The 12,532-nt window shown below is 53.3% G+C and overlaps 1 protein-coding gene across 1 annotated transcript in view; it reads left to right on the forward strand.

Annotated features, from left to right (window-relative positions):
* Positions 1-3,479: 3,479 nt before the first annotated feature.
* The window catches only part of FAM20A (family with sequence similarity 20 member A), a 12,140-nt gene continuing 3,087 nt past the window's right edge, over positions 3,480-12,532 (forward strand). The window contains exons 1-9 of the mRNA XM_006776740.2: positions 3,480-3,515; positions 6,157-6,164; positions 6,663-6,847; positions 7,483-7,533; positions 8,752-8,830; positions 9,992-10,084; positions 10,849-10,964; positions 11,428-11,608; positions 12,424-12,532. Coding sequence (XP_006776803.1) covers positions 3,480-3,515; positions 6,157-6,164; positions 6,663-6,847; positions 7,483-7,533; positions 8,752-8,830; positions 9,992-10,084; positions 10,849-10,964; positions 11,428-11,608; positions 12,424-12,532 — 858 coding nt within the window. The remainder of the gene's footprint in view (positions 3,516-6,156; positions 6,165-6,662; positions 6,848-7,482; positions 7,534-8,751; positions 8,831-9,991; positions 10,085-10,848; positions 10,965-11,427; positions 11,609-12,423) is intronic.

The following is a 12,532-nucleotide window of genomic DNA, read 5'->3' on the forward strand; positions in this document are numbered from 1 at the left end:
AGCCTCAGCTCGGAGCTGCAGGGTCAGGAGCCAGGGCGTGGCACATGGACCAGGTGATGAAGAGCTTGGCCTCAGAAGCCAATTGGCCAGATTCAAACCACTGCTCTTGTGGCTGCCACTTGCCAGCAGGGGACCTGGAGCCAGCTCAGGACAGTTTCCCAACGCTGTCAGTCTGCCCACCTGTGAAATGGGGCTGACAGGTGTGACTGCATTCAGGGCCCACCCGGATCACCCAGGTCCATGGCGCCAGCTCTGATCCCTAATGTAATCACCTCTGCAATCCCTTTGCTCATATAAGGCAACAGTCACGGGTTCCAGGATTAGGATGTGGCTCTCTCAGGCCATTACTCAGCCTCCCACGGGCTGTCCCAAGGAATACAGGGGAGCGCGCTTGCTTTCACCCTCAATAGTAGGGTTACCTCTTAATTTCCACAGTAAAACTAGGAAATTAAACAGTAGTTGCAAATAATTCTTCACAGTCCTCCTTCCCCACCCACAGGAGGCATAGCTTTATCAGTTTCATGGTTAATATGCCTGTGCCCAACCGGTCTGGCTAAGAAGGGCCATATATAAATGGAATCCCAGAAATCATAGTGACCACAACTCAGAGATACAACTATGAAATTCGCTTGATCCTCACCCAAAGCCCACAAGGCAGACGCATTTATTATACCTACCTTTTCGATGAGCGGAGCAGAGTGGTTAGGTAACTTGCCCTGGGTCACACAGCTGTGAGTGGCAGAGCCAGAACGCAGGACAAGGGACCCGTCCCTCCCACCCTCCTCTCTCTCTGGATTTGCAGACTCATCACCAGGAGTGACTCCGATTTACTGATACAGCAGCCTTGCCACCCACCACCTACCCCTAAAAACCGAGCTTTGGTCCGTGAGCTGATGAAGCAGATGCTCCTTTAGGGCTGAAAGACAGACTCCAGAGGGTGCATTTACTTCTGTCTCGGGCAGGGAAACAAGGAAATGAGGAGCAATTAGGGAACGCACTTCAGGGCCCGCCAGGTCGCTGCAGCTCAGGCTCGCTCACACTGCCTCACAGCTGCCCTTGGACTTCCCTCGGCCTCCAGGGCTCAGAGGTCGAGGTGGGTGAGGAAGCAGATGGGCAGAAAGGGATGACGTGGGCGACATGCCCTTGGGGCCCCTGGGGCGGAACGGGGGGGCATCGTCAGCACCCTGTGGCCTGTTGGATGAGCCGCAGGGTTTTGGTGGTGAGCCAGCCCGTCTGCTGAAGGGGAGAGTTGGTCGCCCCACATATTTCTGTAGCGAGCTCATGCTGTTGTTCTGATGAGGTCTCACACGTAGGCGCTGGCTAAGGCGGTCCATCAGAGAAAGCTAAACTAATGGGCCTAAAGGGACACACTGGGCGTCCAGTAGATGCTTCTGGGTTGTGAATTGCACAAATCACGGGCATATTGACCACGAAATGGACAAAGCTTCAGCCCGGATCTGTCCCTTCCCTGTGGGGCAGAGAGCTGTAGGGCGGGGAGGGGCGCTAGCTGGGGAGGGCGGAGGGACGGGTGAGGGGTGGGCAGTCCCGATCAGGACACAGCGCGTGTAAGTGTGCAATCACAGAGGTAAGGGCCCCGAGTCTTCAGGGCACCAGAGATTTGCTGATATCTTTTCTCATTCTGCATAAACAGTCACGCTCCTGCCTGATTCTGTATTCATAGTTTGGTTCTCTCTCTTTTTAAAAAAAATATATTTTATTGATTTTTTTTTTTACAGGGAGGAACGGAGAGAGATAGTTAGAAACATTGATGAGAGAGAAACATCGATCAGCTGCCTCCTGCACACCAGCTACTGGGGATGTGCCCACAACCCAGGTACATGCCCTTGACTAAAATCGAACCTGGGACCTTTCAGTCCGCAGGCCGACGCTCTATCCACTGAGCCAAACCGGTTTTGGCAGTTCTCTTTTTTCTTAAAAATGGTCCCCCAAACTGTCTAAGCGCCAGGCCCCACTGAACCTGGGTCCTTCTTGGTCCCAGGAGAAGTAAAACATTACGAAGAAGGATTTTTCCAAACTCATCACCTTCATGCCAAGAACAGCTCTGGGGAATATTCTTTCTGAGACGAACGTCAAGGGAAAGAATATGGAAACGGACAGATGCACAGATTTCATCCGAAAGCCCAGCCCCAGGGAAATTCCATGATGCTTTTTACGTTTTATGAGCGTGCTTTCGGACCCGCCTTATGAGTTCCCGTGACCTGGAGCATGGGGGCCCGTCCTCCCTGAGCCCTTGAGTTACAGCTGCCCCCCCCTCCTTGCCAGGCTTACTTGTAGACTCCAGAAGGACTGGGGCATGGGTTGTCCCCCTCCACGTGCTCTCAGCTCCCCACGTCCCAGGAAGAGGATCCAGGCCCCCACTTAGCAGGAGCAGCTGAGGTGCCCAGCTCCAGGCTCCATTCCCCCTGCCCCCCGCCCGCGTGCTGGGAGACGCCCCCTCCTGTGTCCCAAGGCCAGACCTGCCTGAACATTCAAAGCAGGGGTCCTCAAACTTTGTAAACGGGGCCAGTTCACTGTCCCTCAGACCGTTGGAGGGCCGGACTATAGTTTTAAAAAAAACTATGAACAAATTCCTATGCACACTGCACATATCTTATTTTGAAGTGAAAAAACAAAACGGGAACAAATACAATATTTGTATTTGCATGTGGCCCGCGGGCCGTAGTTTGAGGACCCCTGATTCGAAGGATGGAAAACAGTGCTTCTCTCTAAAGCAGCGGTTCTCAACCTTCCTAATGCCGCGACCCTTTAATACAGTTCCTCATGTTGTGGTGACCCCCCCAATTTCATTGTGCCAATTGAACATAATTAAAGCATAGTGATTAATCACAAAAACAATATGTAATTATACATGTGTTTTCCGATGGTCTTGGGCGACCCCTGTGAAAGGGTCGCTCGACCCCCAAAGGGGTCGTGACCCACAGGTTGAGAACCGCTGCTCTAAAGCCTCGATCACTTGGTTCCTGCTTAGTTTGCACATGGAGAGACCACAGACAAGCTACAGCAGCAACCAGGTTGCCTGGGTGATCCTGCACTTTGCAGACGTGCCGAGGCATGACAGTGGCAGTGTCTAATGCAGCTGCATGACACACACATCGTGCCCTTGCTTAGGGGATGTTCCGGGGGTTTGCTCCGGCTTGCAAAGCCGGCTGCTTCTGGTTACCCACTACAGCTGGGTAAAACCTGTCCTCCACCTGGTCTCCGGTCTTCATAAACACTCACAATGATAATAAAGAGAGCAACCGTGCTTGGGGGCCTACTCTGTGGTTGGATGTTATTACACTTAATTCCTACGACGCAGCGAGGCAGCTGTCAGCATCCCCATTTCCCATAACAGGTAAACCGAGGCCACCTTTTTGAAGGCCATGCCCTGTCCTCAGTCTTCTCATCTGCAAATTGGGAATAAGAATAGGTATCTCATAGGGTGGTGTGGGCTCGCATGAGATGCTGTGTGTATGGCAATGGCACCCGGCCTGATCCTCAAGGTCATGTTGCTGGTGAGAGGCAAGACCAGGCCTTTGTGACACTAAGCCTGTGTCCTTTCCTACCATCCCCCTCCTGGTGAGCTCTTGCTGAACTTCACGGTGCTTAGTCATGTCTGCGTTCTGCTCGCCTTATTTCAGCAGGGGCGGGACTTTGCCACTGTCATCGCTGTCACCCGAAATAGGCCTCATGCTTTGCTTTTGTGCCGTTTATTCTTTATTTGGGAGAGTCGATAAGATGTTCACGCTGCAGGTGGCGCATTTGAGATGGCTCTTGTAGGAGTTCTGTAGGTGGAGACGGCTGTCATGTCACATGGACTGAAGACTTAGAAACATCCTAGGAACGATAGTAGGGTTACCTCGGAAATGAACACACTAACTAGGAAGTCTCATCTAGCCTGGAACTGAAGCGAGGGTTTAAACAGGCACTGAGTGACAATGACGATTATTGAGAAAGGCATCTATCACGTCAACTCATGTGGGTCGAGGAAGTGGTTTTGTTTATGAAAAAATTCTCTAATGTGGACCCGGGGAATGAATTCCTGGGTCTTGATTGGAACCCAGGGGACAGATGAAATGGCCGGGCTCCATCCTTCCACAACCCCCCTGTGTAGAGCGGGAGGGGACACCGTCTCCCCAAACCAGTGCAGGTGGAAGACACAGCAGCAGTGGGAAGGATGCTATGATGCCCCCCTTTTCCTTCCCCCCTCTCCTGGTTGCTTTGGGAAGGGCAGGGGAGCACACCAGAGAGCCACGGGTGCCCAGCTACCAGTAAACGTGAATGCTTACAGAGCAACTTGTCCCCATCTGGAAGTGGCCCCCAATTTGCCGCATTTGGTTTTGGATGTGGTAGCCCAGTTGCTGTCATAGCTGGAACCCCACGACTGTCAGCTCCGCTTGAGGAAGCTCCTGCCCTCCCGCCTGCCTCCCCATTATGACTGCTGCCCTTTCTCCTGACTTTCTCTGCGGCTCCGGTCCAGGGCGACTGACGTAGCTCAGGACTTCGCAGTCTTCCCATCAGACTCCCCAGAGAGTTCAGCAGTCCCAGAGTCGTGGCCTCCAGTAGCCTTGGGAACTAGAGCCTGGCCCAACTATTTTCTCAAATAAAAATAAATGTTAATATAGTGTTGTTTTTAAAATCTGGCAGGAGGCCTGCTGACCTAGTCAGCCACTTGCCCTTCCCCTGGCCTTTCATAAAGCCCTGGTCTGAAGCAGTTTAAGTGTCACTTTAAACAAGTATATCAGTTACCCCCACCGCCCCCCACCCCAAGCTGGAAGGCTGCAGAGGCCTCGCTCTCTTGGGAGAGAAATCTCAGCTTTTAAAATGCTCCGAGACCTGAGCAAAGAAGAGGTGTTGGCTCAAAAATAAAAAGAAAACTCCAAAATCAAAATGAATGAATATAGAACCAAATGTTTACAAAACCACGACTCAATGACTCACCTTTATGTTAATAGATACTTTATTCGGCACAGAATTCACGATAATAAAAGGAAACATGCAAAAACGTTAGCAAAAAAAATTCGTTTTTGGGGTGGATTTTAATATGTTTGATATGAGGTGAAAGTCCCCAAAAGTAGAAACGCCGAGAGTCCCCAAACCCTGCCGCCTGCCCTTGCCTGAGGGGACCTGGAGCAGGTACTGAGAGAAAGCCGGGACCAAAAGCTACCAGGTGTCATTCACCACGGATGTGAATACCTTATAAACATGTGCGTCTTCCTCAAGGCAGCTGACTTCCACCCGGGACAGGACACCCCACAAAGGACAGTCATGCGGTTACTTTATTCACATGGGGGTGGGGTGGGGGAGATGGGAGATGAGGTGATTGTCAGCTCAGTTGTATGTTGGACCTGAATTCAAGTGACCCAAGTTGGTACTCAGCACTCCCCCAACACTTCCACTAGGGGGCAGTGCAGACTCAAAACGCCCTCTGCTCCCCACGGTCTGAATTCTCTTGAGATACAGTCTGGGGTGACCACGTGAAATTTTCTTTGAGAATTGGGGTTTTATCTTAAAAATGATTGTGGATATTGCTTTCTCCTGCATAACACGTCTACATTTAATATAGAGGTAATTTGGAGACCTTTTCACCAATAAGAAAATTTAACACTAAGAATATCGGCCCTGTTTGATTTGCCAGTTGCTCCATCACAGACCTGGGGGTGTGGCATCAGAGTTGGAGGAAACGCATGTGTAGGAACACCCCAACCCTGACCCGTAATCAGCTTGACCCAGCCAGGTGACATCCTGCTAATGTGCCTTCTTCCCAACCAGAAGGCCTCCATCTTCTACTCAACCATTGGCTGACTCAGCTTCCTCTCTAACCCCCAGAGACACCGTCCTTCCCTGCCTGCCTGCCCTTGCCTGCCTCCCTAGTGCTCGGATGGTCCCTAATCCAAGAGCACCTCCACAGCTCCTCTTCCATCCAACCCCACCACCCACTGAATCCCGCCGAAGGCCGCCTCCTTCCACCGTCATCTTCCTCTGCTTGCCACGCAATCCTCTTTCCTTCCCCCAAACTGTGAAGGCGTGTTCGTCCAAGCGACTGCCTCATATGTTGCTCTGATCATGTCCTAGACATACAACTTGTCCCCCAAACTAGACTCCACGCCTCTCAGTGGCAGTGGCCTTTTCACTTTGTTCTTTTTATCCTGGCAGGACAAACAGTAACTGGACCATCAATTCTTCTTTTCCTATGCAACGTAGTGATTAATCTAACTCAGCTTCCGGCTCTACGTGCGGCCCCTCACCCTCTGGTCTTTCCTTCCCACCAGTTACCTTCTCCCTGAGTCCTTAGGTCAGACAATATTGGGAAATATTTTACAGGCTTGTTAACGGGAACGTGCGCCGAGAGGCTCAGGACCGCTTCCTGAGACCCCAGGTTCTCCGAGGTCCCTAATTTCACTTTTAACCACCTGCCCGTTTCCTTCACAAGCTTCGTCACAGCTTGTGTGTTATGCGTGGTATTGTGTGACTTGCTTGCCTGCTTTGCTCGCTGGACTGTAAGCTGAGGGCAAGGAAGGACTGTGGCTGACCTCCTCCACTCCCTCCCCGCCCCCGCCCCCACGGTAGGTGCTTAATGCCCCTGTTGAATGAGTATTTCAGCGGGTCTTTGCATTCTTGCGTCTCCTATTTAAATAAAACCAACTCTCCTGCTCTTTCAGACGACACAAGATATACAGAGAGCAGGTGAACCTCACTTCCCTGGACCCCCCTGTGCAGCTCCGACTCGAGGCCAGCTGGCTCCAGTTCCACCTGGGAATCAGCCGCCACGGGCTGTACTCCCGGTCCAGTCCTGTCGTCAGCGAACTGCTCCGCGACATGAGGCACTTTCCCACCATCAGTGCTGGTGAGGCCCAGGATCAGGCAGGGACTGAGTGTCCCCCAGCGGCTGGTAAACCAGCCAGGCTCTGGGGTGGAAGCAAAGGGTTGTCTCTGACTCCTGATGGGCAGAAAACAACACACACACACACACCCTCCTCACAACCCACAGCGGAGGCATGAGGAGGGGTTCCATCCACTTTAAGAAACATGATGGCTCCCCTTTAGCGAGAGCTCCCTTTCCGCCCGGCAACCCTCTCGTATCAGTGACCTTATGGCGTGGACCCCTCACTGCCATTTTGCTGATGGGAGAACTGAGACTCAGAGAGGATGCACAACTCGGCCAGGGACCAGGGCTGGAGCGGGGGTTCCGACAGGCCCGCTGTCTCAGGTCTGTGCGGCCAGGCACGACGTGTCTACGTGACAGAGCGGGTGGTTAGCAGAGACAAAACCAGCACCGGTTTCCCAGACAGGCGCTAGGCCTGCCGGTGGAAGGGCCGGCGAGCACGGGGCTGGATGGAGCAGGGCGGGACTACAGCCAACTGGGGCTCCGGGCGATGCCCCTGGCTGCCTCAGTGTCCCCTTTAGTGAGTGAGTCCAGAGCCCCATGTTGTTGGCGCCCCTACACATGGCTGAATGTTCTTCCTGCCCTTCTCCTCACAGATTACAGTCAGGACGAGAAAGCCTTGCTTGGGGCGTGTGACTGCACCCAGAGTAAGTGAGCTGGCCCTGCCGCCCTCCACGTCACAGCCGTCACAGCCGTGTGAACCTGGGACCCCTCTGTGGGGTCCTGGTTGGGACTTGAAGGGGCAGGACTCTGCCTAGGCTGAGAAGCCAGCATTTCTCCCCGCCCACCCACATGACGGAAAAACCCTTTACGAGGGACTGGTGTGTAGGTCCCTGCTGGTCAGTGCGTGATCGGGGACCAGCTTCATCGGGATTGGAATGCCTTTCAGATTTAAGAGGCAATTGTGCAGGACAGTGGTCTCAACCCCAGGAACTTAGTAGAGTCCTCTGGGAGCTCCATACAGGCAGAGGCCCGGGCATCAACATTTTAAAACCGTTCCTAGTGATTCTAACGCAGCCGAGGCCGAGACCCCCTCACCGATGAACAGGATCAGAGAGAGAGGCGTGAGATGCCACACAGGCCCCTCCCAGGGGGTCATGAATTGGGTATAGATGTACCTGGACCCTGCATAGCCCTCAGAGTGGCCAGGCCAGGCCTGGACACCGAAACCCCAGGCAGTCACCGGCCAGGAGCAGCCTCATCCATTCACCTCAATATACCGAACACACATCAGACATTTCCATGTGTGTTGTGACGAGTTAAAGGTTTGAAAGACAGAGGTTTGTGGGGCCCAGGACTTCCCTTTTAACACCTGCCATTTGCCATATTATAGAGCATAGACAGCGTCCAGACCCTACCAGGGCTCACACAGGGTGGGGACAGGGTGGGGTGAGGGCTGTGCCCAGGACTGGACACACGAGGAGGGCGCTCTCACTGGCAGGGTCCTGTGAGTGCATCTTAGGTGCCTTGCTCACCCAGCCCTGTCTCAGCCCTGTTTGGTCTTGACATGGAAGACACATAGATAAACTAGTCCACTAATGCAGGTTAGCAGATGGCATCATCAGAATCTAAAAGCTGCCAATGGAGCAGAACCAGTGGCAGTTCTTAGGGAAACGTTCTTTGGGGTCTGCTGTGTCTGTTGGGGAAACCTATTGTTTGCCCTTTTCCCATAACAGCAGAGAAGGTATTGTCTTGAGCTGCTGGCACCCTCTCCATGGCCTGATGCGATGGAATGTACCCCGCAGGCTTTACAAAGCAAATTCTGGTCCCTAGAGAAGAAATCAGTTGGGTTTATTGAATGAACAAAGGTCCCAGCCCCGACCTTCGTCCCAGAAGCATGGTTAACTCACCCTTGTCCCTCGCAGTTGTGAAGCCCAGTGGGGTCCACCTCAAGCTGGTTCTGAGGTTCTCGGACTTCGGGAAGGCCATGTTCAAACCCATGAGGTAAGTGGTGCCTTCCTCACCTCCACACCCAGCCTTGGCAGCGCTGGGGGTGTTGACCCAAAATTAGTAAAAGTGGCCTAAGGTCTTCAAGCCAGTCATCTGTAGACTGTTCTTTGGGCAATCTGCCCACACTGAACTGTTTTTGGTGATACTTTAAAAAAGAGCTAGACCTTATCAGGACATTGCTAGCATCTGTGCTACACACATTTCATGATTGTCTTTGGGTCATCAATGACCTTATGAGCCAGGAACTGTTCAAGTGCCCACTTTATAGATGACAACACTGAGGCTTGGAGAAGCCAGTTCGCCCCAACCTCCCAGCTGCAGACAGTGGAGCCAGGATTCAAACCCGGGCAGCTGGATTGTTAACACTCTACCACTGTCATTCATACCCACTTGTTTCCAGGGCTAGGACTCTCAAAACAGTTATAGAACTCCACACAATACTTGTTTTGACTGAAAAACTAGGCCATGAAAAAGGCTACTGTGAAGTCAGTATATTCTTAAATCAATTTCACTTCATTTACAAGGCAAATACCTGCCTTTAAGATTTTGCAGAATGTAGGTGAGATACATACCAGTCTAGAGCTTGGTGTACCTATAGATTCCTGGCCCCTGGGGTCTGCAGCCCACAGGTTGGGACTCCTGAAGTTTATGTCCTCCCCCCCCCCCCCCCGCCCCCCCGGGAGGTGACATGTACAGGAGACAGTGGCCCCAGGAGGGAACCCAAGTAGAGGGATTTAGGTTCCAAATGTCCAGTCAATTGAGAGGCCCATGGAGTGAATGGCTCAGTAGATGAGCCTGGGGCAGGGCCTCGTGGAAGGAGCATTGACTACAGAATCTTAGTTCTAGTCCCTGCACTGCTTTGACAAAAGCACCCTTGAAGGAGGGGTTTGCAATAGACCGGCTCCTGGGAATCTCTTGGGGAGCCTTGAAACATCCTGGTGCCCGAGTCCCACGCTCAGAATCCAATGGGATGGTTCCGGGGCTCCCCGGGGACCCCAAGGCCCAGAAAACCTGAGAACCGCGCTAAGGCAATCCCTGTGCGTATACGAAAAGCAAAAGGCCTTTTTCCGTTCCCTGTGGTCATGCTTATCAGCTGTCTCCTCCGGCTCCCCGCTGCAGTCTGGGTCCAGGGCATGATTCCTCCCTTCTTTTCAGACAGCAACGAGAGGAAGAGACGCCCGCCGACTTCTTCTACTTCATTGACTTCCAGAGACACAATGCCGAGATTGCAGCTTTCCACCTGGACAGGTAGGGTCTGGCCCTGCGGAGCTGGCATTGATGGCAGGGGCCAAGCTCAAGAGGGGGCGCTGGGCAGACGCGCAGGGGGGACCTCCCTGGAATGTCTTCCTTCCATGATGCCTTTGGACCCAGCACATCCCACCCAGCCCCCTGGGTTGAAAAACACCAAGATGGTGCAGATAACAGAAATAACTACTTAGAAAACTAACCCTGCCAGGCGGGTCACGCTGCCATCTTGGGCATGACGTTGCCCTTTGCTCTAGTTTCCAGATCTGAAAAAGAAAATACACCACCCCCATTTATCCAGGCAGCCTGCGATAGTGATTTTAAGAGGTGGAAACAAGTTCCTGAACTCCAGGCTCCTATTTGCCCAGTCCCTGTGACCCACGCACAGTGTGGTCTGCGCACTGGCAAGCCAGTTACCGCCCGGGAGCTTTTCAGAAACTCAGAATCTCAGCCTGGACCACCGAATCAGAGCCTGCACAGGGACAAGGTCCCAGGCGACTCATACACACGTGGACATATGAACTCTGACCTAGAACACAGCTTGGATCGGGGAGGGTTAGCCCAGGAGACTTGATGGAATGAGGGTCCCTCTTCCGCCCTTTCTCCCACACCTGCTGAAGTAGGGTTGCCCTGGGCACCGTCAGCTCAGCATTGCAGAGACCCCCGTGGCTGGGTGTGGTCGGGAATGCCAGTCCACTTCTAACGGGCAACCATCTGACTCCCCAACTACCGCTCCAATCTGAACAGGGCTCCCTCCCCTCTTTCAGGATCCTGGACTTCCGACGGGTGCCACCAACAGTGGGGAGGCTAGTCAATGTCACCAAGGAAATCCTAGAGGTCACCAAGAATGAAATCCTGCAGAGTGTTTTCTTTGTCTCTCCAGGTAGAGTCCTGGCCAAAGCCATCTTCTAAGGACACGGTAGGCCAGCGTGGCCACCAGTACATTCAGCAGTGGCCTGTCCAGCCAGTAGTCATGGCCATTACTGGGATGGGTGTATGCGGCCATCCCACACTCCCACTTTGGTCTGCCCGAGCTTCACAAGAGGAACTGGGGGTGGGAAAAGTCATACCTGAGATGCTAACTAGCTTGGGCGGGCACCCAACTACAGTGGGCCTCCCTGGAACCAGGAGTTACCAGACAAAGAACACTCTACTCCTGTGGACAGGATGCAGTTAACTAGCACCCACCATCTGGAAAAGGCAGTATTTCCTCCTGCCGCCTTTCCCCCAGCTATGAGTTCAGGGGTTCCCTTTCCTCCCATGGATCTCTGGGGACAGGAAGATGGTCTGCCTCCCTAACACTTCTCTTACTCTTCCCTTACTCTTCCTCTCCCCCCATCCTCCAGCCAGTAACATGTGCTTCTTCGCCAAGTGTCCATACATGTGCAAGACGGAGTACGCCGTCTGTGGCAACCCCCACCTGCTAGAGGGCTCTCTCTCCGCGTTCCTGCCGTCCCTCAACCTGGCCCCCAGACTGTCTGTGCCCAACCCCTGGATCCGCTCCTACTCGCTGGCCGGAAAAGAGGAGTGAGTTGGGCCCCTGAGAGTGACCACAATCCTACAGGAAGAACTTACGGCTAGCCTGGCTTTTGGACCCCTAAAGGCTATCTCAGCCTTCGTCTCACCTCATATAGATCCTGGGACCAGCTGGCCGGAGTCCATTCTCTCCCTTAGTTCACTTATTCAGTTATAAATAGACTACTGTCTACCCAAATTTAGGCGCTAGGGGATACGGGAATGAAAGACACAGGATCCCCTCCCCCTCAAGAAGCTCCACTGTCTAGCTGGGAGGTTATGGAAATAGCCAGATTCTGAAAACACAGTGCAACACCCACTGTACACAGAGAAGCACACGAAGAGCCCGCATGAGACACGCCTAGTCTGCCTGCGTAAGCCCGTGAAGCCAAGGACCCACTGTGTATCCCTGGGGCTCAGCACATGCCCTAGCACGTAGTAGGCACTCAGTTCATATGAGTGGACTGAATGAACAGGGGCTGAGGAATGTCTGAGAGGAGCTGCAGAAGCAGCAGGGAGGGACGCGGAGCCAGGCGTTCCCCTGCTGCCCGCCATCTCCCCCTGGCACACAGTGCCCTAGCCATCAGTACGGTGCCCAGCACAGCACATGCTCAGGAGACATGTCGTAAAAGGACCCAGAACCTTCTCACCACATGGAATCTGCGCCTCCCATGTCTTTGCTTAGCGCCCGCCTGAATGTACCCAGCTACCAAGAGTGCATACAGGATTAGGGAGGCAGGGGTTTGAGGGGTGGAGAGGTGTGAGGAGGGCCCCCAACACCTTGCCATCTTGGCTTTTCCAGCCCCAGGACTGCTTCTCCCCCTCAGGTGGGAGGTCAATCCTCTGTACTGCGACACAGTGAAGCAGATCTACCCGTACAACAGCAGCGACCGGTTGCTCAACGTCATCGACATGGCCATCTTCGACTTCCTGATC

Source organism: Myotis davidii, unplaced genomic scaffold (genome assembly GCF_000327345.1).
Source record: "Myotis davidii unplaced genomic scaffold, ASM32734v1 scaffold69, whole genome shotgun sequence".
NCBI classification, from domain to species: Eukaryota; Metazoa; Chordata; class Mammalia; order Chiroptera; family Vespertilionidae; genus Myotis; species Myotis davidii.